This window comes from Astyanax mexicanus, chromosome 3 (assembly GCF_023375975.1).
Source record: "Astyanax mexicanus isolate ESR-SI-001 chromosome 3, AstMex3_surface, whole genome shotgun sequence".
In the NCBI taxonomy this organism is placed as follows: domain Eukaryota; kingdom Metazoa; phylum Chordata; class Actinopteri; order Characiformes; family Acestrorhamphidae; genus Astyanax; species Astyanax mexicanus.
Window position 1 is genome coordinate 40955084 of NC_064410.1, and position 25403 is coordinate 40980486.

The 25403-nt window shown below is 37.8% G+C and overlaps 1 protein-coding gene across 5 annotated transcripts in view; it reads left to right on the top strand.

Moving 5' to 3' along the window:
- Window positions 1-204: 204 nt before the first annotated feature.
- The window catches only part of phf14 (PHD finger protein 14), a 133488-nt gene continuing 108289 nt past the window's right edge, over window positions 205-25403 (top strand). For 3 of the 5 annotated variants that reach the window (XM_022683139.2, XM_022683141.2, XM_022683144.2), the window contains exons 1-4: window positions 205-259; window positions 4353-4469; window positions 8223-8929; window positions 12408-12549. In XM_022683139.2, the coding sequence (XP_022538860.2) occupies window positions 220-259; window positions 4353-4469; window positions 8223-8929; window positions 12408-12549 (1006 nt within the window). In that variant the 5' untranslated portion in view covers window positions 205-219. Of the gene's footprint in view, window positions 260-966; window positions 1130-4352; window positions 4470-8222; window positions 8930-12407; window positions 12550-25403 lie in introns of those variants that run through there. The other 2 variants (XM_022683143.2, XM_022683142.2) reach the window with 2 other exon arrangements.

Genomic DNA, 25403 nt, shown 5'->3' on the forward strand with positions numbered 1-25403 from the left:
TGATTCATACATTGTGACAAACAGGGAACCCGTGTTTTGTGTAAAAATAGCACTGACCTCACACTGAACGTAAATGTTTTTGAGAAATATTTTGTGAAATCCACCTAAAGAATATGGCTTACCTTCATATTTCCATGCTTTATTCTTTTATTATAACGCCATTTTTTGTCTTAAATAATCAGCGTGTTTACGTTCACTCCGGGGTCTGAGGTAAATCTCATGACGTTATTGCTGGCGCTGATTCATCAAAAGAATAAAAGTAAGATAATTAAATTATAACCGCTAAAAACGTTTTTTAGCCAATAATATGTACTTTTAGTGCTTCTAAAATATTTTTATGAGGTATGAAATCAAATAATATTTGAATAAACCCAGTAGTGTCCAGATGGTTTTAGCAATATGCATCTCAGAGGTGGGAATATCAAGAAAAATGAATCCATAAAACCTGGTGATGCTCATGTAACGTTATTCTGTCACAGTTATAAGCCATGTAATGAAGTATCATCAAAATCTTTATAATTTCAACTAATATACACTCATATTATTACATATTACTGACAAGAAAACTCTTGTGTGAATTGATTACATTGATGTACATTCATAAATAAGTGGAAAAAAAAACAGGCGCTGGGTATAATTTTGATCAAAAGATGATCAATTCCATGAAGATTTACAAATTCTGGAAACATTTACATCTGAATAATGATATTTTTGAGCAGTTCAGTGTCTTCTGGCATAAATAAAAATAATAGCATGTGGCTCCTAACATAACTATGCTATAACAAGTGAAAGGAAAACGGACAAAAACGGAGAAAAAATACACCAAAATAGGCTGGGGTTCAAAGGATTAAAAAAAAAAAAAAAGTTAAAGCACACCAGGCAGCATATTGGAACACGACCGAAGACGCTGCCTGTGCTTAGTGCCCTACAGTATAAGGGCTGCTGGTAGTCAGCGCTGCGTTGCTATGGTATTGAAAGCTGAGATCTGTGGATGGGGGGTTGCTACGCAGTTCTAAGCACGATTTCTGCGCTCTACGTCAGCACACAGTGAGTACGTAGTACACAGAGTCCGAGAGCAGCCCATTGTACCGCTGAGCGGGCTAGCTATCTGAGACCGAAGCCTAGAAAAGTAGGTGATGTGCTACATTGTGATTAATGTTCTGCAGCAGAAAATGTCATATATGGGTTACTGAGCTGATATTTAAGTGTGCTGCACTTTAACCGGATTTTCTTTGTGATTCTGTGTGTTTTTTTCCCAGGGTTGATTGATGCTATTGCTAGCCAGGGTTAGCTAGTTAGCAGGCTAACTTAGATAGCTGGGCAGCTTTGAATGAGTGAGTTGTAACTGTTACAATGTGTTTGCATGAAGATTACTAGTTAGTAAAATTGCGTTAACTGCAGTTTAACCCTGCGCAATCGTCTCGTCTTTCCTCTACGATTATTGTTTATTTTACTACTTAATTCTTCATCACTGGAGAGCTTTTAGTTAGCTAGCTAGGTTAGCGAACCTATATACATTTACACTGGCTGATATAAGGTTAGCTTAGCTAGGGCTTGAGTGGCTAAGCTAGCCAGTACAAAAAAAGCTTGGTTTTAAACGTCATAAATATGAGTCTTGGTGTCTGATGGTCCTAATATTCTGGTTATTTTCATTAGCTATTTAATCGATTATCGTATACATATATGATTCCCAAGCGACAGTCAATCTGACAAGCTTGCTAGCTAGCCCGTTTAAAAAGGTAAGTTACCTAGTAAGCTAGCTTAGCTAATTAACTAGTGCACTGTTTGTGTTAGGGAACGTTAGCTAACCTAGCTAGCCATTGAAAGGTTCCTGCCTTCTTTAGACTTTGCTTTTGTTATTTATTAAGCAGTTTCCTTTTATAAGAAGGGTTTTCAAAATACCAATATAAAATGTATCCTTTATTACAAGTTAGGTCTCAAATGTCTGTTCCAGCTTGTATTAGCTTTTGGGATATCACATTTGTAAACAAAGACTGGACCGAAGTTTGGATGCTTAAAAAAAATGTATTTTTTCCAAATAAAGTCGTGATGATGAAATTATAATTTATAGCTATAATTAGTTGTCTGCGTAACTATAAATTGGCTAAATTTAACCCTGCTGTTATGTTACTTGTAAATTTGTTTGGGTCTTTGCATTTCAGAAGAAAATGACTTTATTACGAATTTAATGTTATATTTAGCAAAGCTCTGTATACACCTATACAGCTCTGGAAAAAATAAGAGACCACTTAAAATGATGAGTTTCTTTGATTTTACCAACTTGAAAAACTTTAGGAATATAAATGTGTTTTCTTTGTATTTTTTGAGGTCTGAAAGCTCTGCATCTTTTGTTATTTCAGCCATTTCTTATTTTCTGCAAATAAATGCTCTAAATGACTATTTTTATTTGGAATTTGGGAGAAATGTTGTCCGTAGTTTCTAAAATAAAACAGCAATGTTCATTTTATCTAAACATATACCTATGCATAGCAAAATCAGAGAAACTGATTCAGAAACTGTATTGGTCTCTTTATAGCTGTATAATATTCATAGAGAAATTAGTTTTTTTTGTTTTTTTAAAGACTATTTTGCTCAAAAATACTTTTAGCAATTTATGCTGTTAAGGTCTGTACTACTTATGATAGAATGTGTCCCTTGCTACTCTTGTACTCTTATTAGCTCTTATATTGTCACTCGTGAACCTAGAGCTGAACAGTATGAAAAAAGAAAAAAAGCTGTATCACAATATATTTCTAAATTTTGATCGATACAATACAATTCTAATATTAATACAAACAGTACAAAAGCACCAGCCTTGGTGTACATAATCACACACTAATAGAGCTGGGTGATATGGTATATGGGTATAGTATATCATAATATTGAAAGACATTTTTACAATACACAGTATTTATCATATGTTCACTTGCAGGCAAATGCATCAACATAGGCATTTGATGCTATTAAAATACTCTTTCATACATAGAACTGCTGTGCTAGGTGATTTTTTATTATTTTTTGCTGCACTTCATTCAATTAAATCAGATTTTTTACACTGTCATAAAATCTACAGTTGGGTAAGTGTTCTTTAAGTACTGATAATATTATCGATATGCTTATTGTCAATACGATACGAAAATGTATCACAATAAAATGTTGATATATTGTTCAGCTCTTCTTGTACCTTTGTTAACATTTAATTCGCCTCTTAAATCATCTATTTTGTATGTTCATTTTACATTGCTCAATAGTGCCTTAAAATTTGAACATTAAATGAAGACATGTAGGGCACTATGAAGGTAGTAAGGATTAGGGGTGTGCCATATTGTATCGTACGTGATAATGTCGCCAAAACTTTGAATATCGTGAACGATATTATGCCCTGAAATATCATGCCATATCACCCACCCCTAATTATCACATCAGAGTTCTACTTTTTTACTGTTTTTAGCAAAAGAACAATTCACACTGTTCTCATTTCCCATTATATATCTACTAGAGACAGATTATATCTGTCCAGTATCATTTATTTTACTTTAATCCTGGATATATGGAGATATTTGAAAGGCATTATTAGTATCATAGGATCATTGACTTCTGTTAGAAATCTGATAAAATTCTTTTTTTTAATATCTTAGTTAGCCATATCATATTGCATGCAATAATAAAATTCAAAATAATTTTTCGAATTCAGTATTTTGTCATATCGCCAAAAGTATCGTTATCCTGAAAATACCATGAAATATCGTGATATTATTTTAGAGCCATATTGCCCACCCCTAGTAGGGATTATTTAAAATTCAGCCATAATCAAAGAAGAGTTTAGTATCTAGTAGTGTGTGGAACATTGTTGGTTTGTGTTCTAGCTGGTTAGGTGTAGGGTTACACTAATATAGGAATTCTGTGCCAGTTCAGATATTAAGTATTTCATGCTCATAAACAGCTAGAAAACAAAGTGCTCTTGTCACAGAAACCCTACATTAGTGCAACGCTACACATAAAGTGCAAAAAAAAAAAATCCATATTCACTAATTTAAAGGTACCTATGCCAGTCCAGTTATTTTTTGTTTTCCATGCACATACTCAACATCTGTAGATGTTGATGCTTATGCTTTTTATATCCTAAACCTCCTGCCCTTCTCTGCATTTGTGATTTGCAGTTATATGCAGATACCAATATGATTTTGATACATAGAACCATATTATGTAGTTAGCTTACTGGCACAAAGCTGTGTATTGAATACACACAACCTGAAGCTGCTCCACACTGTGATGAGGATGCTAATGTATTTGCAGTGCTTGTGTTGATAACTTGATTTGCTAAACTAAGTAACTCTGCTCCGTTCCTGCAGTGGATCGAACCTCCAAACGCAGGCAGGTGAAGCCCCTGGCTGCCTCTCTCCTAGATGTTCTGGACTATGACAGCTCGGACGACAGTGATTTTGAAGTGGGAGATGCTGACGCCTCAGGTAATCTGTAGAATTTATCTAAGTTAATAAACACCTCATGCCTGAGTTACCCAGAGTATACCCAGAGTCGAGAATTGAAAGAAAAGGGACAATGACACTTTTTATTTGTACAGACATTTGGCCAATAAATCAAATCAAAATCATATCAGATTTATTGTCTCATCACAAAAGCACAGATGTATAGGTAAGTGGAAAAAACTTGGGTGCATGATCCCACTTAGTATGCAGAAAAAACACAATATATTCAACATAAAATAAAAATATACACTTAACTTAAGCTATACAAATTAACTTACATCATAAGCATACAGTATTGCATTGTTAAATGTACACACATAATTTATAACTATGAATATACAGATGTTATATTACTATTTATTGGTGCATATGGAACAGTTTAGTAGGTGCAGTATAAGTATAAACAAAGTGCAGAGTAAGTCTTATTGTCTTATTGAATTAATATTTAGGATGGGTTAGTTGGCCTGTGGTGGGATGGAGAGAACACTGTCTTACGGCTTGGGGGAAGAAGCTGGTTCTAAGTTAAACTATGATGTGAAAGACAGCTCTTGTCCAAACTTCTACACCAGTGTTTCTTAACCCAGATTTTGGAGGCATCCTGTCCTCTACAGCTGAATGGCTTTCACTTTTTTTGTTGGGTTTCATTTAGCATAAACCCAAGTATTTCTCTTCTGCATAATCTCCTGAGACCTTAGAACTGTTGTCAGAATCTCCCCCAGTGGGTTCTGTATTAAACCACAATCCTCCTTATGGGTTCTGTACAGACCTGTACCCAAAGGCGGGAATGTGTGAGTGGGAACACAAGGCTTGGTGGACCACATGATTAATTGAATTAGTTAAAGTCAGCAGATACACAGAGATAGGTGTTTATGACTGTTTGCCACCATAACGATCAAACAATTGTTCGGGTTAACTGTGCAAAAGTTTCGTAAGACACATTTAACACCTGACATATTGTCATATTAACCACATCTGGAGCACAGTACAAGGCAAATTTGTTGTATCGTAGATGTTACATGTTTTTTTCCATTTTTTTCCCCAGCATTACAATTACATTATAAACAATTTTTTGGGCTGTTTATTAAACCTTATCACCCACGTCCCCACCATAAGCGAGTTGCTAAAGCATTAAACGGTTGAATGGGAACCCTTTATATTATCTCGAACCCTGCAAATTTAACTTATAGCTCATGAAATTAAGCTAATGATCAAAACAAACAGGCCGTAATCCCTCCTGGTTTGTGTTAATCCTCTTATTTATAGCAGATCTCCTGTAGGATTGATGTTAAAGACGTATGGTGGTGTTTTTTTTTTTTTTTTTTATCTGACCAGTTAATGCAGTAGCTTGCTGGACCAGCCTGCAGGATGTTTTTGTTAGTAGACGAATATAAATTCCTGCTGAGGTGGAGATGAAGTTTTCATCACCATGTGTGACAGCGTCTGGCCCTTGTCAATAAACCAGACTTTTTCCGGGGCAGCTGTTGCATTGGGCAGCAGTGTTTGAATATTGCTCCGTTTGCCTGTGGTGGATGAGAGGCAGACACTAAGTTAACTCATCAGGACTGTGTCCAGATAGGTGTGGAAAGGCAGTCGGCTGATAATGAGATTCTAACACACTCTGAGCCCTGTGGCTCTGAGATTTGTGTTATATGTACTTGCTCTGATGGTTTGGAATGACCAACATCTAATAACTTGGGGCAGTTGTCAGCGTGTAAACAGTTTTTTTTTTTTTTTATCACATGATATACATTAAAAACTTGACTTTCACATAAGATGCTTTGAAAATGAAACTTTTCACATATGAACTGTAAAATATGAACATTTTCTTTAGCTTATATTGATTGACAATTAGTCAAGAGACTAACTTTACCGTACTTTCATAATTTCACTTTTGTGCTACCTGAGAAAACCAGCATGCTACTTTCTTAACTAATTTCTCAGCTTGGAGGAAGTAAGAGTAACATGGTCTGCAAGTTCTTAAAAAAACAGGATAGATAATAGTAAGATTTACACTAAAAAGTAAATTAAGGCCAATTTATACTTCTGTGTCGAACCTACACCATAGCAGAATTTATAGCAGTGTCTCCTACTTCATAGACTACATCGTAGCTTCTCCTGAAATACATGCCACACAAAATAACTACACGGCACAGACAGAAACAGTCGTGATTGGTCCTCTGAACCTTATGTTCCCACCCACACCTTCCCACCTTTGTGGTTTAAACTGCAGAGTGAGGCAAAGTCACGGACACATGACCAAAGAAGTATAAACCCAGCCATGTTGCATAGGGAGAATTAAATTGTGAATGTAAATATGCGTAGGTATGCTCACTTAGCTAGCATGCTAATCCCTAATTTTGCTCCTCTGCTTAACTTTAATGACTCCACTGCTACAAACCATAGCTGTTCTAGATAGATTTGTTAAAACTTGTGAGTATAAAATGAAACAGCATGATTAGCATAGTTTACTTTTGTATTTTTACTGGTTACAACCTGATTTATTAACTTAATCAAAGCATAGCCTCACATAGAGTTTCAACAATTGCGGTTCTATAAATGGGCAGATTTTTCTAAACAACTCATAATTGTATAGTTTAAAATGATTTTATGTTTTCCGAACAGTTCCAGTGTTAAAGTAAGTCTCATGTAAAGTACTGTTTGGATAGGATTTCTTTTCAATGTTGGAAGATACTGTAAGATTTGTAGTCTACATGAGAACTGTAATGTTTCTGACTGATTTGTGATTAACAGGCAAAAAGCATTAAATGCAATAATTTAACTTCAGCTGGTTGAAATGGTATAAATATCAAATTTAATGTGTTTAGTAGGGATGCAACGGTACAGTGTGGCCACGGTTTGGTTCATATTGTGGTTCTTGGGCCATAGTATCTGTTTGGTTTGAAAAAAAAATATTATTATCTAGCTCCAACATGCAGTATGTTTTTTAGCTCTTTCTATTTCAAATCAACAAGGTGCTCCTACTCACACTTGCAGAGCCAATAATAAATAGAAAAAAGGCACAGAAGAACTAAATCACAAAATTTATTAGAAAAAAAGGAACACTTATTCCTACCATTAGTCACAAACAGGCCAAATTAAATAAAGTGCTGTAATATGCAAAGAAATGCTCGCATACTGTGCTTTGTCTGCTGGCTGTCTTTGTATTTTGTTTATTATGCTCAGCGCCGAAGCCAAACTGGTCCCAAACACCGGATTTATTAGCTGCAGTTGGTTAAATTACTCAAGGTATTTATGGAAACCTTAAAACATTTATACTAATTTTTAAAAAAGCCACGTATGGTGCAATGTGGTTTATTTTAGGGAGATTTTAATTTTTTTATTTTTTCAGCTCGTTTTTCTTGTTTTAATTTGAGAATGCTACATACTTGCTCTGAGCTGCAGAAAATTTAAGTAACATTGTCTCCAAATGTCCAACAAAACATTTTGCAGGATAAAATAGAATATTCGCAACCATGACATTTGCATATGGTTAATAAGACCTATACTTATTACTGTAGTTCACTAAAAAGTAGGTGCAACCCACTTTGCTCACTGGAACATCTGTAAAGAAAATTACTAATATGGCAGATTTTGTTCAGAACCAAAAAAAAAAAACAGAGAGACACATATACTAGATAAACCCTCCTTCCTCCCCATGTAAATCTGATATGTTGCATATAAAAAAAGGCTGTGTGTGGTAGGTTTTAAACTTCTCTGTTCCTCTGTGTGTGTTAGGGTCAGAGGGCACGGGAAATGGCAGTGATGATGATGATGATGATGGCTCTAAAGACAGCGCTGCAGGCACTGACAGCGACTCGGACGCCATCGGCTCCGCAGATGAGGAGGGTGTTGATGATGACGAGACCAAAGAAATTAACGAAGATGTCCAGGAAGAGGAGAAAACCAAGGAGCAGCCTTCCTCAGAGGAGACCAGCAGTAAAGAAACAGGAGGGACCTCCAGAAGCCGCAGGAAAAGTGAGAAACCCCCAGACCCGGAACCCAACGGCAGCGGCACGGCTGAAGAAAATCCCGCAGAGCCCAAGAAGTGGAACCTTCGACGGAACCGACCCATGCTGGACTTCACCACCATGGAGCACGAGTTGAACGCGATGGACGATTACGACAGTGAGGACGACAACGACTGGAGGCCCTCGGCAGAAAAGAAGAAAAGCAAGGCTGCTGGGAAAGATAAAGGAGGAGGGAGCGATGGAGAGGAGGATGGGGGGAGTGATGATGATGATGACATTGATGATGACGACGACGACGATGATGATGACGATGATAATGAAGACGGGGACGATGATGATGATAATGACAGCAGTAGTGATGGCGAAGCGGTGGTGAAGAAGTCGAAGAAGAGCAAATCAAACAAAAGCTCAGGAGCTTTCGATGAGGAGGAGACCAATGACAGCCACAGCACGTCACATGGAAAGGGAAATGAGGTGAGTGAACGACTACATAACAGTTGATCAATATTGGGGTAGATCCAGGCATGTATTAACCAGTCAGGTATCAGCTAGCCTCCTATTATGTTCGTTTGTCTAAACCAGCAGTGGTGTTCCTGGGTCATATTGACCCGTTGCATGTTTAATTATCCAAAAGATATCTAAAAAAAAACCTAACAAGCAGTGTGAATATTTCATTACTAACTCCATTGCTAATTATTATCAATATAATTAATATTTAGCGCAATAATGTTCCTTACCTTAAAGGTAATGGTTCAATTAGGGGAATTCACTCGTTTTTCATAAAAAAAATACATGTTCAACCTTTTTTTTTTAACCTTCTTTATTACTTTTAAAAGACCAACATATAAAACACTTTTTTCATAACATTGAAAAGTTTTTGCCGGGGGTGGTTGCAAATATTTGAGATGAACTATTTTCATATTATATGTTGATTAAACTAATTAAGACAAGCAGAAGTTTCATATTGAAAGAAAATACTTTAAGTTTGAAGATCAAAAAAAAAAAGTTAAAGATGCAACCCCATCTAGCAACCACTTAACACCTGGGAAAACATGTTAGCAACACCACAGCAATCAATTAGCATACCATATCAACCACTAGCCACACTAAAGAAACCATATAGCAAAAACTTAGCAATACAGTAGCAACCAAGTGACTTATTATAAAAATAACCGGATCACAAACACCAAAGCAATCGCTAAGCAACACCTGGACAACACCAAAGGAATCATCTAGTAGCCACCTAGCAACACCTCAGTAACCACCCGGGCAACCATTTAGCAACACCATAAGAACCAACTAGCAGCATCGTAGTGACCAACTAGCAATCATTTAATAATAACTAAGGCAGCTCCATAGCATTGGCCCAGTAATTTTTTAGAAGTGGGAAACTCTTATTTTGTATGTTTTTAAGAAAATGGAATTTTATACCTACTTCTTCATTTTTTTGCGTCCATTTATGCTGCCATTGAGAGCTCCTATAAACAGACGCAGCATGTAGCCTTTACAAAAAGTAACAAAAAGTAGTTTAAACATGTGCAATGTGTGAACTGATTAACACAGGAAAATAAAATTATATAAGTTTCTGTTTTTTAAATCAGCTTCCTTTTTGCATAAGCGTATAGTGAATGACATGCTTACAAAAACAGATTAAAAATTCACATTCATAATGTTTCGTTAAAGCATCTAATAGAAGTGTTTGGTATTTATCCGGAATACCGGTTTTAATGTTAATTTAACTATGCATCTTTCATGATCTGCCATACTGTAGCATAGCAGAAAAAAACAGTTGTTACCGTAAAATACTGTAATACACAATGAATCCACCATCATTTTTTAAAAAAACTGTCATGCAAATTTTGCTCATACCGCCCAGCACTAGCACCTTAATAGGCCATAATATGTTTAACATGAAATCACTAATATTTATGGTATTTTTTGGGATTTGCCAGGTTGTTACTGTAAATAAGCGTATGTTCCTAATGACGTGCCTGGTTAAATAAGGGCAAAATAAAAATGTAAAAATATATCTTTATAGTCTTTTTCTAGCAGTCGCCCATGAGAATTGACAATCATTTAAATTAACATAAATTAGCTGGGATGCAAGTTTGTTATTTAGTAAGTTGAACCAAGCATCTTTCCCTGACAGGATAGGACTGTTCAATTATCATAATAAGATGCCTAATCCTCTTCTGTTGACATGACCTTTTTTCATTTAGGTTTATTCTGAACAGAAATGGTACGTTTTCTGTTATTCCTTTAGCATATTACAATTAGCCTTTTTATCTTGGTTAGAATGATATTAAAGCAGCTATACATAAAGATTCAGAGTCTAGTTAATTAATGTGTGCTAAGCTGTTAAGCATTTTTCTATGTTTTTTTATGTATTTTTTTTTTTTAGCAGGGATTATTTCCTTCTTTCATGGGTGTTGCAAAACTGGTTGTGGACACAGGCATTCAAACAGACTATTATTGATAGTTTTAAAATGCGGATTATTAACCGTAGCCAAGCATGACATGCAATATCATACTGTTCTGCAATGCCCCGTGAAAAGTGTCATCAGCTTCGGTAAATCAATAAGATAAGGATTATCCCAAAATCTGTTAGAGTGGTTTAGATGTTTAGAGTTTAATCGATTTCATGCCTCAGGATATGTGATCCAACTATATCTACTATTAAGCCTGAAACCTGAAAACCTGAAACTGGGCAGTTCAGTGAGTTCACAAGCCTGGACTTAAAAACCCACTGGTCTAAACACTTGATTGGTGGTTTAAATTACATTTCAGATCATGTTGTCAAAGTAATTGGACCACACCTGTATAAGTTGCGAGATGTTAATTTGTGAGTGAGGTTGAACACTGGCTATTCCATTTACAAAGTTGTGTGGATGTTTAACTTTTCTCGGTCCACCACACATGCATATCCTACAGATCAGTGCAGTGTGCTTTAACTTGGCACACTGCACTTGTGCACATGGCAAAAGTCATGGGACACAAACTAGATTCTGTCCAGTGACTGTCCTAGATCCTGTCCAGTTTGAACTGCTGCTGATGCAGCATTGCTGAGTAGCATCACAGCATGCTCAGAACAAAGCACAGTGACTCGGTTCTGATACATCAGCTCACAGATACCTTGTGCTGATCGACATCACCCTTTGGAGTGATGTGGGGAGAGAGCACCCTTTACCCATCCAGAGAGAGTAAGGCCAATTATGCTCTCCTAGGGCTGTGGCAGCTGATGGCAAGATACATGATTGGGATTTGAACCAGCAGAACTACAACCTTTTAAATTCATAAAAATAGACAGAAATTAAGCATAAATAAAAGTGTGCCTTTTTTTATTACTGTGTTTAATGGAATCTCCTTGTATATTCAGCTTAAAATCAAAATGTTACCCACACTAACGCTGTGTGGAATGCAACTTTGAAACCATGCCTATTTGGACTTGCTCTTCCAAACTTTCAGGCTAAAAACAGTGTGTTTGTTTGGGACGTGTCCAGTCACTACAGGCAACTGAAATGGGAGCTGGTTGCAGTCTGAAAGTTCTGATTGTATAAAATGACAAAAAAACAAAGTTGATCTGGGATTTAAAGGTCACGGGTATAATTTGCAGTGTGTCCGACCGATTGCACATAAGAGCGCTGAGCAGATCAGCCAGATAATGCCATCACTGGCTTTTCTACCATCGGATTGAACTTTTCAAAAGACTATTAGGTTCTCCTGATAATCGACTTATCTGGAAACTTGGAGTCAGTGTGTAAGATGGGCTAATCTAGCAATCTCTGAGGTGAGGGATTGTAAGTGGCTTTGTTGGCTTTGGGTGAAATCTGTCCATTTAGCCTAATCTGAGATCAGTTTCGCTGCTCGTATTTGAGCCATCGGTTTGAGAGTGGATGGCTGGTTCTAGATCAGTGTTAAAAAGTTATTCTATGTTTTGTGATTCTTTACAAAGGACTCTCTGCTGGAGAGAACTCAGCCATGGAGCGCTCAGAGGATGGAGCACATCCTGATCTGCTGCGTGTGTCTGGGAGACAACAGCGAGGATGCCGACGAGATCATCCAGTGTGACAACTGTGGTGTGACTGTGCATGAAGGTAAATTCACACACTGTGTAGATAGCCTCGATTCATACCTATATATGAAATGCTTTAACAAAGTTCAGAAAACCAGGTCTTGGAGCATAATAATCATTAAAAATGTCTGTACCATCGGCTTCTCTCACATTCACAAAATCTAATGTTTATTTCATTTTAATTAGAATATTTTGGAGACCCAATTTGTCTGCTGTGTAGAGATTTGGAGAATCTAATTACAAAAGGTGCATCCTAATTGCATATTAATTAGTGTTACTAACTTGTTTTTAAGTTGGTTCCAATGTGAACTGGTCATTTTTATCCCACAGTGTAGTGCTCAATTTTTATGATGCAAACTTAGACCCAGTCATTGTTTAAATGTGGAAAAAATGTCCAATGTTCTCTCACAGTGCAATGAAAAGGGGAGGAAATTTAGGAGGGGATAACAAGTCGGGAACATTAGAATTTAAAGAATTAAAGGAGAGTTATAGGAGAACTGGACTGTGTGTGAAATGGACTTTGGGTGTAGTAAAACATGCTAAAGTATACAAACCTTTGTTGAATATCCCACCTCCTGCAGTTTGTCCAAACAGGATAGAATGGGTTTTAATGGGGCATATTTTGCTCCTGCAGATAAATCGCTTTTTACACCGTTATCCAGGCTCAAAGTAGCTCCACACCTCATTGGTAGAATCCGGAGAGCCCTGACATTAACAAAGAGGCATTAAGAACTTTGAAAGTGCACAATAAGTTTATTAAAAAACACTGTTTACAACCCATAGCATGACCTAAATCTCCGGGCGCCGCCATCTTAAATTAAAGGCATGATCAGTACAGTAAGGGGCATGTAATGTTGACGGAAGTACATGTTGAAAAATGAAAAAAGGCGTTGCCGGGATGTGTGCTGTGCTCGGACTGAAGTTTCAGCCGGCATAACAGAGGAGATCACACCCAAATCAATTTCACACCAGACTTCTCCTTTAACAAAAAAAAAAACAAAAAAAAAACAATTTTGTAAAAATATACATGTATGCTCGATCTTTGCAGAGGTTTGACAATTCACATGCAAATTTGTCATGTCAATAAAGCAAATTGAATTGAGGGAGAGAAAGAAAAAGAGAGAGAGAGAGAGAGAGGGAGGAATGAATGAACAGTGCAAGAGAGTAGGCTTCATCATCCTGCATTATTAGCTCATTGTGTCTGTGACTCGTTGGAAACAAAATCAATTACTCTTTAAATCGTCTTTTAGCCTCCGCCTTCTCTTTCAGACAGGCCTAGTTAGCGCTAGCCATGCCCTGCTGGATCAATGTGACACCGCTAATTTCCAATTACTCATTTGTCATTTATTTATTTCTTTATTTATTTATTACCCACTTATTTATTTGCTGATGCCTTGCTGATTCTAGGAACCGGGCACACGGAGAACTAAACTCCCAGCAATAAGTCTAAAAAAGGCTGCTCTCATCTGGAGCCAATTAGCAGGAGCTTTTTTGTGTAATTAAGTGATTAATGCTTGAAAATTAGTACATCAGTGGATACAATCTGTTCTGCAGAAACGTGACAGAAGTGATGGTGGGCTGTAAGTAGGGCTGATGTTGAAAAAATAAAAAATAAAACTAGCGTCATGACACTCGGCATGTACCACAACATGATCTCTTTTTTTTTTTTTAAGAATTTGCAAAATAGAAGGGAGCACTAATGAAACTTATGCCAGTAAAACAAAATGAATGAACGTATTTATTAAAGCATCCTTTATTCAGTTAGATAATGGTCATTATGTAGGTTCTGTAGTTACTGTACAAGCAAAAAAACAAAAAACAGTGATTATTGCCTTAGTTGCAACTGTGATGATTTTATGCAATCTGTATGTAGTTTGAAGCCTTTTTAAAAATAAATTATATCTAAAGCAAATTGCAATTTTTAAATATTGTGATTCCAGCTGAATGAATTAAGCAGTTGCACAGTAGTAACTTCTTTAATTTTGTTTTAGTTTATCAAGGATAATGGACATCTGTACGCATGCATTTCTGGGCAAGCTGAGAAATATAGACCAATCACTGATAGTGAAAGAACCATTTGATCTAATGCAGTAGAGTAATACCATGTTCTGTCTGGTTCACCATAGTTGCATAATGCAGTTATCTGAGTACTAGGCTAAAAGTAGCTCAGTGATAGATATGCTTTAAATGGCTGCTGTTGTTTTTTCTCACAGTGGCTAAAATCATGTTAAATAATATTCATATTTGCATAAAAAATAATATGCATAATTTACAGGTTTTTTTGTGAGACCACTGCACCCACTACAAGGAACTGTTTTAACTGCTTTAAAGAACCTTTAAAAAAAGAGAGAACCTAAATGTCCTTAGTGAAACTCACTGGATTCACCTTTGAAATATGGACAGTATGTTAACCAGTCCTATAGCAGACATGTTTGTGTAGAACATGCAGCTGTGAGTTAATTTCTTAATTGATCACATAGAAAACACACAGAAAATGTGAATTATTATCCTTTTTTACCTTCTGATTTCTACCTTTAATCCTTTCACCTTAAAAAACCCTAGGATGTGTCTGTGTTAGACCCCTGGGTGGATGTGCACCAGCAATCAGTGAGTGTATGAGTGTGTGTGGTAGGGCATGTAGCTGTATTGTGAATGGAGGGGGTTACCTGGGGTTAGGTGTATTAGAGTGCTTCACAGTTGCTTCTTTCTCTGCCATCCTGACTGGGTGATGCAAGGAGATGGAGTAGGGTGCAGTGTGATGACGGAGATGGACCATGGCCCTGGAGCACACACACACACACACACACACACACACACCACACACCTCCCCTTTAGAGTCAGCTTACTGAAACAGGCTATTTCATAACCTGGTAGCAGTGAATCAGGGGGTGACCTTGGAACAGTCAGGGTCCTTTGATGTGCCAAATGCAGTGTTGCAGAGTCAGCCCTTGGAGCAACACACACTCTAATTCATACACACACACATGGAGTGGCTCTGGCTCCCTGACTTTCTTTCTGCCTTCCTCTATATGTGTGACACACACACACTTTTGATGTCTGTGCCTCTCTTACAGCAAGTTAAATAAATTGTGCTGAGAGAACTATCTCTCTCTCTGTCATGCTATATCTCTCTCTTTTTCTCTCATTCTATATGTCTCACTGTCTCATACTCTCTCTGCCTCTCATGCAGTCTGTTTCTTGCTGTCTGTCCAACTGTGTCACTTACTTTGCTTCTCTCTCTCTGTTCTTTCTTGTTTTCGCTTATATATTTTTTTCCAAGTTCTTGTTCATCCTTTTACTTTTTTGTTCTGTATTGTTTGCATTCTGTTTTTCGCACTTGCTTCCTCTTGCTCCTTCTGTTTTTTCCCTTTCCCATTTTATATTCTCACTTGCATTGCTTTTTTTATTCTCTCTCATATATTTCTTTGCTTTTGGTTTTGTTTTCTTCTTTATAGTTTCTTTTTTTGTTATTTCCTGTATTTCTTCTGTAATTAATTTTCTTTTTATTCTTTTCTCTATTTCTTTCATTTTGTTGCTTTGTGCCCTTTTTGTTTTCATTATCTCTTTTCCTCTTGCTCTTTCTCACTCTCTTGCTCTCTCTCACTCTCTTGCTCTCTCTCACTCTCTTGCTCTCTCTCTCACTCTCTTTGCTCTCTATCTCTCTATTTGCTCCCTCTCACTCTCTTGCTCTCTCTCTCACTCTCTTTGCTCTCTATCTCTCTATCTGCTCCCTCTCACTCTCTTGCTCTCTCTCTCACTCTCTTTGCTCTCTATCTCTCTATTTGCTCCCTCTCACTCTCTTGCTCTCTCTCTCACTCTCTTTGCTCTCTATCTCTCTATTTGCTCCCTCTCACTCTCTTGCTCTCTCTCTCTCTCTTTGCTCTCTCACTCTCTTTGCTCTCTCTCACTCTCTTTGCTCTCTCTCACTGTTGATTTCTCTCTTTGCTCTCTCTCACTCTCTTGCTTTCTCTCACTCTCTTGCTCTCTCACTGTTGATTTCTCTCACTCTCTTGCTCTCTCACTGTTGATTTCTCTCACTCTCTTGCTCTCACTCTCTTGCTCTCTCTCATGCTCTCACTCTCTTTGCTCTCTCTCACTCTCTTGCTCTCTCTCACTCTCTTGCTCTCTCACTGTTGATTTCTCTCACTCTCTTGCTCTCTCACTGTTGATTTCTCTCACTCTCTTGCTCTCACTCTCTTGCTCTCTCTCATGCTCTCACTCTCTTTGCTCTCTCTCACTCTCTTGCTCTCTCTCACTCTCTTGCTCTCACTCTCTTGCTCTCTCTCATGCTCTCACTCTCTTTGCTCTCTCTCTCACTCTCTTGCTCTCTCTCATGCTCTCTCATGCTCTCACTCTCTTGCACTCTCTCTCTCTTTTTCTGGGCTGTAAGAGCTGGTTAATCTCCATGAGAAGAGGCCGCAGGGAGGCTGAGTGGCGTACAGTGCGGGGCTTAAGGGATGTCAGTTGGAAGAAGTAGCACTCAAGGCCAGTTCTTATCTACTTCTCTGATACTCCACCGTCTAGTTTCCCTCTTCCATGATGAAGCAGCCAGCGTACATTTGCCACTTACTCTGATCAGGAGATTGCAAACGTTTATTTGAATATCTGCTGCTTCTTGGGGCCTGATTTACTAATGCCCACACGTGCCTTTTTTTAGAACACATCAGTCGTTTATGTGTTGTCTAGTGTAGCATTCCAGGCAGGATGTGTTTCCTGTTTTAATTCCCATTATTAACAATAAAATCAATACATTCTTAATTTTTAATACTCTACATCGTTTTTTTGTTTTGCTGTCTGGACGGATTGGGTTCAGTGTGGTAGTTTTTATATATATATGTATATATATTTAGGACTTTTTTCTAGTTTTAATGCAAATGAATGACAAAGCAGCTGGACTGGAGACAAGAGAGAAAATAAGAGAACAGAAGTAAATATACTGTAACCAATAACTATAGGCAGATGAATAAAAGATAACAGGCCCTTCTACCCTCCTCTCTTCCTGCTCTCTATCTTGTATACCCTGTGGGTTGTGTGTGGAGGTGGTTGCCAGCCGTCTCGACTAGGAGCACAGCTGTTTTTGCCCCAGAAACCCTTTCCCCATGCCAACTGCCTGCCACCCTCCTGTGCCAGCTGTGCCATGATGCCACCAGTCTCTGCCTGGAGCAGTGTTTGGAAGGGTTAGGTGGGGGTGTGGGGGGTCCTACACAGCTGCATCTGAGTCATGCACACTCACCTGAGCCCTGTGCACTGGTCTGGAAAGGTGACCCTTTAAGTTAACTTGCCATAGATTGGGTGCCTGGTGTTCTGATGGTGCTGATACAGTATGAATCAATTAGCCAGACTTGGGCGAGAGAATTATGACCTTTTTTTCTGTAGCAGGGGATTAACCAATGGATCTGTTGATATGCAGTTTTTAAAGAGAGGTTAAAGAAGTGGGCTTAAGGCTTTGTTCCATTTACGTTTGGATGTGGGAGGTGGGAATGGCGTTACACAGGAGTTGGACAGTCTTTATTCCAGTTAAACCTTCAGATACCAGCTATCATTGTTAGCATGGCTAGCGATACAAGTTGATAACAAAGCATTTTGTTATAGTTTGCATTCAAACACCATGGAAACAGATAGAAAAACAGATAGTAGACAGTACTGTTTGTACACCTGATTTAATTACACAAATAGGTAAAAGTAAGGTTTTTACTACTGTTGATGTGCAGGGAAACCATATTTGATTTTGGTCTCAGGGGTTGGTGAGTAGGAATTCTGACTTGTCCTAAATATCCTACTTAGAACTAAGGAAACTATGACCTTTGATTCGAAATGGAACGCACCATGTTGATCCCTTGGGCTGGCAGGAGGTCATCTATATCTACAATTTCTAGATAGTCACTATACTAATGTGTAGATGTGCCCATGATTTAAATGTGAGAGAAGATAAACTGGATTGGATCCAGAAGGTCATCAGTTTTATCCCCTGGACTGGCAGGTGGTGAGAGGGGGTAATCGAGGAATGGCAGGAGGTAGAGGTGGGTCGGTGAAAGAACAGTGTGTCTTCACCCCTCTTAACATTTACAGTTAATGGCCTTGTGCTAGTCACGTAACCACCAATTGCTCCCTGGGCACCCCTTACCATTTTTTGTTTGTGTTCTTTTTTCTTTCTTTCTTTTTCTTTCTTTCTTCCCGTTTTGTGTTTGCGTGTGTGTTCCCATTAATGGGTTAAATGCTGAGTTTGAGTTCCATTGTACTGCTGTGCAAAGGCTTTATTGCATGTTTCTAACTCTAGTTATCATGGCAATCATAGGGGTTCATTCACTTCATTCACATGATGGGGGAGGTTTTTCCTGCTGTCGTCTATGCATAATGAAAGTGGGATCTCAAAACATCAATCCAGTTATATTTAGTAAAAAACAAACAAACAAAAAAATAAGGGACCACTTAAAAATGATGAGTTTCTTTGATTTTACCAAGTTGAAAACCTCTGGAATATAATCAAGAGGAAGATAGATGATCACAAGCCATCAAACCAAGCTGAACTGCTTGAATTTTTGCACCAGGAGTGGCATAAAGTTATCCAAAAGCAGTGTGTAAGACTGGTGGAGGAGAACATGCCAAGGTGCATGAAAACTGTGATTAAAAAACAGGGTTGTTCCACCAAATATTGATTTCTTAACTCTTAAAACTTTTTGAATATGAACTTGTTTTCTTTGCATTATTTGAGGTCTGAAAGCTCTTCATCTTTTTTGTTATTTGAGCCATTTCTCATTTTCTTCAAATAAATGCTCTAAATGACAATATTTTATTTGGAATTTGGGAGAAATGTTGTCTGTAGTTTATAGAAAAAAATAACAATGTTAATTTTACTGAAACATATACCTATAAATAGCTAAATCAGATAATCTGTTTCAGAAGCTGAAGTTTTTTCTTAATTTTTTTCAGAGCTGTATATAGAATTTAGTATTTTTTGTTTTTCAATAAATATATCAAACAATGTCAGTTGAACCTAATAGAAAATTAAGTATTCCCAAGGTGATGGCTACTGTATTTTAGTCTCTCACAAAAAAAACTAAATAAAATAAAAAAAAAAAACACTGAAACCTAAGAAATCAGTACAGGGGATTGTATCGTCACCTTTTTACGCCTGTTTTTATGTATGTGCCTGTCTCTTGAAAGATGCGCAAAGCAAATCATAGGTTAGTAGTAACCTTTATGCCTTATTTTGCAAAACATGCCTTGCTTTATATGGCAACTTAAAGAAATGCACCGCAGTGGTTTGGAACTGCTCCTGGGATGGAGACAAAAAGCGAGAGAGTGAAATAAAGAGTGGCAGAGGGGATAATAGGCAAGCATTGATTGGCTGCATCTTTAGGTGCATGCAAGTGTCACCCTGCTTGATTGCAAAGCTTTACAGTCTCTGGGGGCTTTCGCTTATAGACAGCCTCTCCAGCAGCCTGAGAGAAAAGCCTGTGAGAGAGCAGAGCAGAAGGCCCATCAATGTGCAGAGGGCAGAGGAGGACTACTGCCCCGTGGGCCCAGAAACAAACACACACACACTTCACACAATGCTTTTGATTAGCATCTAGACACAAACTGTGATTTATGTGGTCTGGACTACAAAGGTAATCTGGCCCACTCAAGCTAATTATGACTCTTTTAGTCTCCCTCCAAATAGATATTTGTTTGTCTTTTTTTTGCAGTTATATAAAAAACAAAGAAAGCTGGAGTGAGGCTATTAAAACCGCACCCCAATAAAAGGCATCACATTGTCCATAATGTCCTTGGACTCATTGGAACACCAATTAACATGCTGCTGGTATTGATTTCAGGGAGACCTTAATGAGTTCTGGACCGTAAAGTTAATTATTTCCCCAAAACGTGCATAATTAATTTAGGTTGGTTACTCGGCCGAATGTGGATTTCATAACAAATTTTGTCCAAAGAGACTTTTTAATTAACATATTCTAACTTTTTATATCTCTTAGAAATAGCCTGATTTTACAATCACTAAAAGAATATTAATGTCCGTCATTATTTTTAATGGATGGCCTAAAAAAAGACACTCCTTGCTTGATAGTACTGTGTTGTTGGTACCTAAAGAGTATAAAAAAAACAAATGAAATTACTCTACAAATATTAGAAAAGTAGAAAAGTTTACACAGTAACATAAGAACTAGTGATGCACTGAATTTTTTTGCCATTCTTTCGCTGTTGCATACATTAAATAGCCTAAATATATTTATATGTCTTTCTTTTCAAAGAAACAGCAATGACCAAACTAAAGTTTACAATTTCTTTTGTGCAACTAGCATTGCACCATCACAAGAGACATACAACAAAGCACAATGCAATGTTTATACTTCTGTGTTTTTCACACTAATTTGTTTTTCCCAGAAATCATCATGTATGAATTTTACCAGTCAGGTTGTAAGGAGCAGTAAAGCCACTTCGCTAAAGTACAGCGTTATACAGGAGTTTCAGTGAAGTTTCTCCAGCACCGAGGCTGGAGCAGTATTAGCTTTAGCCGCTAACCGCAGTGCTAGTGCTTTCGGCGTTCGAAGATGAGTATATTGGACTGTAACCTGTGTGTTTACCGTGTTAAAACAAGCTACTTGGAACGAATGGCTAGCTGATAGCGCCCTGGCTTACCGGAACACTCAGGGTTCCTCAGTGTAGCGCTATCGGCATTAGCACTACTGCTAACCACGCTGTTGAAAATATTGGAAATCTAAGCTTACTGTAAGTAAACGGAAGTGCTTTACTCACCCAAATAAACTGGGTTTTTTTTTCGAGATAAATCTGTGTAGATTAACATCCAGCACTCATCTCACTTTGAAATAATTTTTAAGAATTACAGTTTTGTTTACTTGGGCTCTTTGCCCAGCTTTCCCATTAAAAGGGAAACATAGCAACATTGTTCCTTGTTCCTGTTATTGTTGCCTTAAATGTGCCTCATAATCTGGTGTGCCTTATGTATGATAAAATACGCTATGTGTATGATTATGTATGATAAAATACGCTATGTATTGTTTACAGTGGTGGCCAAGTGTGTTTTGTATTTACAGCAGTGTTGTAAAAATGTGGAATTATCCTACTCTAAAGGACCAACTGTATCAATTAAACATGACTAAATCTCACATAATGCTGCTTTGAATCAATGATGTTGGTAATGTAAAATTGTTGGTTATGGATTTCTATTGATTACTTGCCTTGTGTAATAAGACTGATCATATTTTACAAAAGCAATCAGCTTTCTTTTTTAAAATAAGACATTTTACACACTACTCATTTACAGTTGATTACAGACAAACGTATAACAGGACTTGCAATGAACTGATTAACATCAATAAAAACAACTACACATTAATTGAAAAAAAATATTTACTGTAGACGTGTGATTTATATATGTGACACGAGTTAATCAGATTGTGGTCAGTCAGATCATGCAGTAACTTTCCTGGTCATGTTGGAGGGCAGAATTGGGCAGTGTTTCAAAACGGGCTTAACATGTGCCTGTATCCGTTTCTCTGCACCTGCCTCACTTTATACCCTGCATTATCCTGTTACACAGCTGGATAATTACTGAATTAATTCATGTTAAGTGTCTAGCTCAAGGTTAAAAACATGATTCCTTTCCATTCTCTCTGATCTCTCAACCCTCATGCTGCACGTTCCCTCAGCTCCTTCTCTTCTGCCATTAGTCTGAACTGAGGCACAATAAATCAGCGCTCAATGCCTCCGAAGATATTTATATGGAAATATGTCTATATCTGTCATTTGTCCATTCTTCTGAAGTGCGGCCATTTCTCAGCACACCACCATTCCAATTAATCCTTTCTTGCATTGGATGGTACTTTACTCTGGTCTTTAATGTGGATGTGTAGTATAACGGGCAGTTCATCAGGCTGAAACACACTTTTTAATTTCAACAGGAATGTCCATGACTAAATTGCATTATTGACTAGACAAATCACTGTCAAAATCCAAATACGTCCAAATATGTTCCTTTTGTTAATAATTCTAATCTGATATGAAGAGAGATTTTGGTCAATCTGTTCCTGTCCTATAACAAATCTAGTTTGTAATGACACATTTACTTTGTTTTATGATGACGATTCGGTTATAGTGCATTACAAGCTGATAATGGCACTCACAGAACACCTCTCAGCCAATCACATTGCAGGGTCGAAACTAACTGTGGTATAATACAACTTTTAACTGAACTAAGTTGAGTTTACTGCTAAAATGGCATAAAATTGTAATGTGTGTGTGTGTGTGTGTGTGTGTGTGTTTTAGTATATCAGAAAATAAAATGTGTAAAATTGAAATGTTATCTTCCGTGATGGAGACTTGGATTTTATGCGTGTGTGTGTGTGTGTGTTGTTTTTGTGAGGCCTATCTTTTTTTTTTTTCCTTTCCCCATAATGAAGAAATGATTTTCTCCATGGATTGCTGGTTATGGAAATTATCGCATTGTTTTGAGAAAGGGAGCGCGCTGGCTTTAAGAAAGATCTCCTCTTTGTCTTATTTTTGAGCTTTGATTCAGTGCCGCTGATTCAAACAAAGGCAGCTACCAATTGTGTTCTCTCTCCTTACTTCATCTAATTTCTTTCTCCCTTTTTTCCCTCCAGCCGCCCCCCACTAGCTCCCCCCACCACGTCTGTGTTGGAAGGCAGCAGGTCTATCAGTTCTAATTGGCTGTACTCATGCAAGCCCTCGCCCCTGACTTCATTCTGTTGTTCAGCTCCGTGGTCCTGCTCTGCAGTCTGCAGACTTTGCCAGTTATGCTACAGCTCTCCAACAGGCGCTCTCAGGTTAATCTAGGCTGAAAGCTGTCAGAATGATGAGTACAACAGCGCCCTTTTAATGAGCTGTTGCTTTAATTTTGCATGATTTGAGAAGATCTAGATCTGTAAGAATGGGGCTTTACGTCTTGAGTTAATTCGTTTAGGTGAGGTTCAGTCTGAGTTGTTGTAATTTTCTTTCAGAAGAAATATAGTGTTGTCATAAGACATAAAACATGTCTGCGGACTATTTTCGGACAATTTTAAATTAGATTTTTCGGCAAATGAATGCTTTCCTAAACCTTTTCTCTAATCCCCGCCCCCAAATTATCCAGCCTGTGTACATTTAGTGTTTGTTACATAAAAGAATTACTTAATAACAAAGCATTGTAATCATTGCCTATAATCTCAGTTCTTTTCATTCCTATTCGTGCACATTTTCTAAAAACTAGTTTGAATGCAATGGACTCCCACACCCCAAATATTTCATGAATCAATATGGAAACTGTGTGCCTAGCTGAACTTACCTGTGCATTTATGGCTTAAACACCGAAAAATAAATATGCATGAACTATGGACAAAATATTGGTGTTAAACTCAGGCATCATTCTATATGCATTTAAGCTACTTCAGTGTTAAATAGGGGTGTTAGAAATATCGATATTGTATTGTATTGTGATATTTTGTTTTACAATACTATATTGATTCAAATATGCAGTAGTTATTTTTAATCAATAGTTCACATGTAAAATTTTCTTGTAGTTATGATAGTTTCTCTTAAATATTGAAATTTCACATATTAACTTGAGTCCAAGTCACTCATGGCTAAAAACTAAATATCTTAGCACCACAGATTAGCTTGGGGGAGCTCATTTGAATGAAGCTCACACGTCTTCTGATTCACCTACCAACTTTCTAATTGGAAAATTTATCGGAAGGGCAAAATCAATGTTAAAAGGCTAAAATCTTGTAGTATGGCCCAGACTTCTTCATAACTAGTAGAGAGTAGAGTGTTAAATGTGATGTCCATCGTGCTAATCTTTGTACTAAGATGCTTTTAGGGAAACTGGGTCCAATACAGTCACATTCCTTGGGAGCATGCTCATGTTAAGGCATCTCTTTATATAAAAAAAAAAAGTAAATAACGTTTAAAAATAAAAGCAAAGCACTGACATTGTACAGTATTAAACCTTCCCACAATGAAACCCAATGAATACCCGGTTAATGATTCATTATTCAACAACAGCACTTTTGCTGACCCAACAACAAAAGCTTAACAAGCCCATTTACAGCAGAGTGGTCAGTTTTTACCATGGGCTTCTTAAACCACTGTTTAGGCCACATGGGTTCCTCGCTGCCCAGCGCTGCAAAATAGAGAGTATGATAGATGTAATGCTCAGACTACAAGCTTTTGATAATGTCTTTTGGAAAACCGCTGCAGTGTCACTACCTGGTCCCCCTTGCTTTCCCATTATCGCGTGCTGTCACACCCAAGCACACACCGACCTAATGTGTGAGCTCCATCAACCCACTCTGAACCTTTTCCCGTTAAATCTTGATACCCTTAAAAGTGCTCCTCTTGATTTTGTCAACACCCTCCCCCGGCCCCTCTTTAACTGCCAGGCTCGTCATTTCTGACAAGGATAATCTTCACTTCGGGGATTATGAAGCTATCCCGCAGTCATCACTTTTTTTTCTAGCTTAGCCGCTATTAGCCAGTACCCTGTGGCTTAGCGGTTCCAGCTTTGTATCGCAGTTCAAAAGGAACATCGCAGATTTGCTCGATGGTTCAGCAGTAAGTCGGTTGAACTGCCACGCTGATCATCGGGAGCACCAGCGCCATGGTTCAAAGCCCAATCAGTGCTAAGCGCCTAACTGTTGCCAGCAGTGCTTCGGTAATACCTTTCTGTAAGGAAATAAATGTCAGGCTGAGCCGCGTGAACCCCCTGAGGATGCTTTCTCGTTCCCCCCGTCTCACCGCAGGGTCAAAACCCGCCGAACAGTCTCTTGTTTACCTCACACGTGCTGGGAAGAGGCTTGTGCACCCTTCACATGTACTGAGGAAAGATTCGTAGGCTTGTGTAACGAAACTGTTGAGATGAAC